At 37.5% G+C, this 2,344-nt stretch overlaps 1 protein-coding gene across 1 annotated transcript; it reads left to right on the top strand.

Moving 5' to 3' along the window:
* The first annotated feature begins 649 nt into the window (after nucleotides 1-649).
* On the top strand, nucleotides 650-1,393 carry LOC109374895 (coiled-coil domain-containing protein 70-like). Its single transcript, XM_019629861.1, has one exon. The coding sequence runs from the start codon at nucleotides 650-652 to the stop codon at nucleotides 1,391-1,393; it is 744 nt and encodes a 247-aa protein (XP_019485406.1).
* The last annotated feature ends 951 nt before the right edge of the window (nucleotides 1,394-2,344 follow it).

Genomic DNA, 2,344 nt, shown 5'->3' with positions numbered 1-2,344 from the left:
GGATGACATTAAATGTTGCCTAGTTGTTATCTAGTACTAAGAGAAATCAGGCTTGCAAAGAGTTCAGAGACCACAGAAATGTAAGTGTGAATGTCTGTTTAAATATGTGATGTCTCTACTAAATGTCTAAGTAAATACAAGAAAAAAAATGCAATGTATAACTTCTTTTAAGAATGTTCTCTAGTTCTTACAAAGCCAGAAATGTTTTCTAAATACCTGGTATTTTTCCACATCAATAACAAGTGATTTAATTATAAATAATAAATAAATATATTTGTGGAAGATTAACCAACAATTCAATGCATTAACCTTGATCAATACACAATGTGTAATCTAGAATTATTAATATGTAATTGATATGTGTTGAGATTCATTTAAACTTATTCAGTTTGCTATATCAACCTAATAGTTAATTTACGGACTTCTCCTCATATTTTCCTGATTTCTCCTGCAGTGGGCCTGCCTGAGCCTTCTTTAGAACCTTGCTACAGTATTCCTTGTGCAAGTCAACACAATAACCAATTCTATATGAACAAATTCCCAACAAATTTAGGACATTTTTTGTTGCGAATTTCATTAGGTCACCTTTGGTTGAACCCAGCACACTTGGAGTATATACCTTTTGCTCAGAAAAAATACCTAAGAAACAATGGTTGACGCTGAATCAAAGTGGATTCATAGAGGGAAGATATCACGCTTGTTTTCCTCTTTTTTCTCTTGTACCCAAGATCAAAATAAGCTCAAACATGAATCTCATGAGGTGGAAGAAAATCTTCTGAGAGACAATAAGGTGTCCAGGGACGAAAATAAGGCCCTTCGAAGGGAAAACAAATCCCTCTGGGGAGAAAACAAAGCTCTTCGGCAAGAAAACAAAACCTTCCGAATGGACAACCAGTTAATCCAGGAGGAGAATCAGACCCTGAGGCAGCAGTACCAGGTCCTACGGAAGTTTACCAGTGGGATTTTTGAGAGCCGAAAACCACCTGGGCAGAAAGCCAATGCCTTAAACACAGAAAGGAAGTCTTATTGGCAACAGAATCGAGCCCTGGAAGCTCAGATCAAGGCTCTTGGGGAACAGGAGAAAGCCTTCCAGAATGAGGCAAAAGCTCTTCAGGAAGAAATAAGGTCATTCCATTTGGAAATCAGCGCTCTACAGCATCAAGAGAGAGCAATCAAGATGGAGGAACAGGCCTTAATTAGAGAAGGGATAGCTCTAGAGATGGAAGAACATGCTCTGTGGAAGGAAGAGGCAGCTCTCCGTGAGGAGAACACAGCTCTTAGAGAAGAAACCAGCGCTCTGCTAGAGGAGGAGAAAGCCCTTCTGGAAGAGGCAAAGGTCCTTGAGGAGTGGAATGAGATTCTTCAGGGAAAAGGCAACAAACACGCTTGCTAGAAACATGCACAGTAACAAAATAGAGCAGAAGCGTGACTTGAAGACGTAACCAGCAAACCGTGAAGATCACTGACATTCCAGAAAAAAAGAAAAATTTAAACTTTTGAAGGTGACATACTATTATTGGAGTTGGAGGCAAAAGCCTCAAAACCTACAGTACTCAGTATCTGGCCCTGGAAACAAAATAAAGTAAAATAACAATAATAATAATGTTTACTTAAATTTTATACTTTTATCGATGGCAAATATTTTAGAGTGAGAAATACACATTGCTCAAAAAGTGACACTGAATGAACCAACTGGACTTGCCCTTGACAGTAAGTGATAGTGGATGAACGTTGTAAAAAAAAAGCATCACACAGGAAACATTTGTCTTAAAACTTGGTCTTAGAGTTATGAGCAATATAGTGAAATATAAAGTTTTTCATACTTAGTTCATGTGTCTTGTGAACAAGATGTATTATAGAAGAATACCTTTTCTGCCTCTTTGTGTCTATTGCAATGATTTGTTGAGGAGACCAATAAAATAATGAGAATTTAAAACCTATGTGATAGTACAAAAATGATTAATTAGTATTCACAGGCATCCTCACTTTCTCTTCATTTTTCCTATCATTTATGGTCCTCCTCCTTTAACCTGGTGGGAGGCACACTGTTCTATCTAATACATTTATTAAAGAGAGTAAAGGGAGTGAGAGAACAAAGGTTTCCAAACTGGAATTGGAGTTTTGGACCCTGGAATGTGAACCTGAGGAGCAGTTCATGTTCAATGAAAACTGGGGGAGGAGGAAATGGATTTTTCAGAAGTGTCACCATTCATAATTGATCTAATTGAATGCTGTTTTAAAAAAACAATTCTGTAAAAAGAGTCACAGGGACTCATGCATACATTAGCATTATGTAGTTGCAGAACACTAGATTACAGACTGCTAGAAGGCTGGCCCATTATCT

The sequence above is a fragment of the Hipposideros armiger genome, unplaced genomic scaffold (assembly GCF_001890085.2).
Source record: "Hipposideros armiger isolate ML-2016 unplaced genomic scaffold, ASM189008v1 scaffold_873, whole genome shotgun sequence".
NCBI classification, from domain to species: domain Eukaryota; kingdom Metazoa; phylum Chordata; class Mammalia; order Chiroptera; family Hipposideridae; genus Hipposideros; species Hipposideros armiger.
This window is presented reverse-complemented; position numbering and strand designations above follow the sequence as displayed.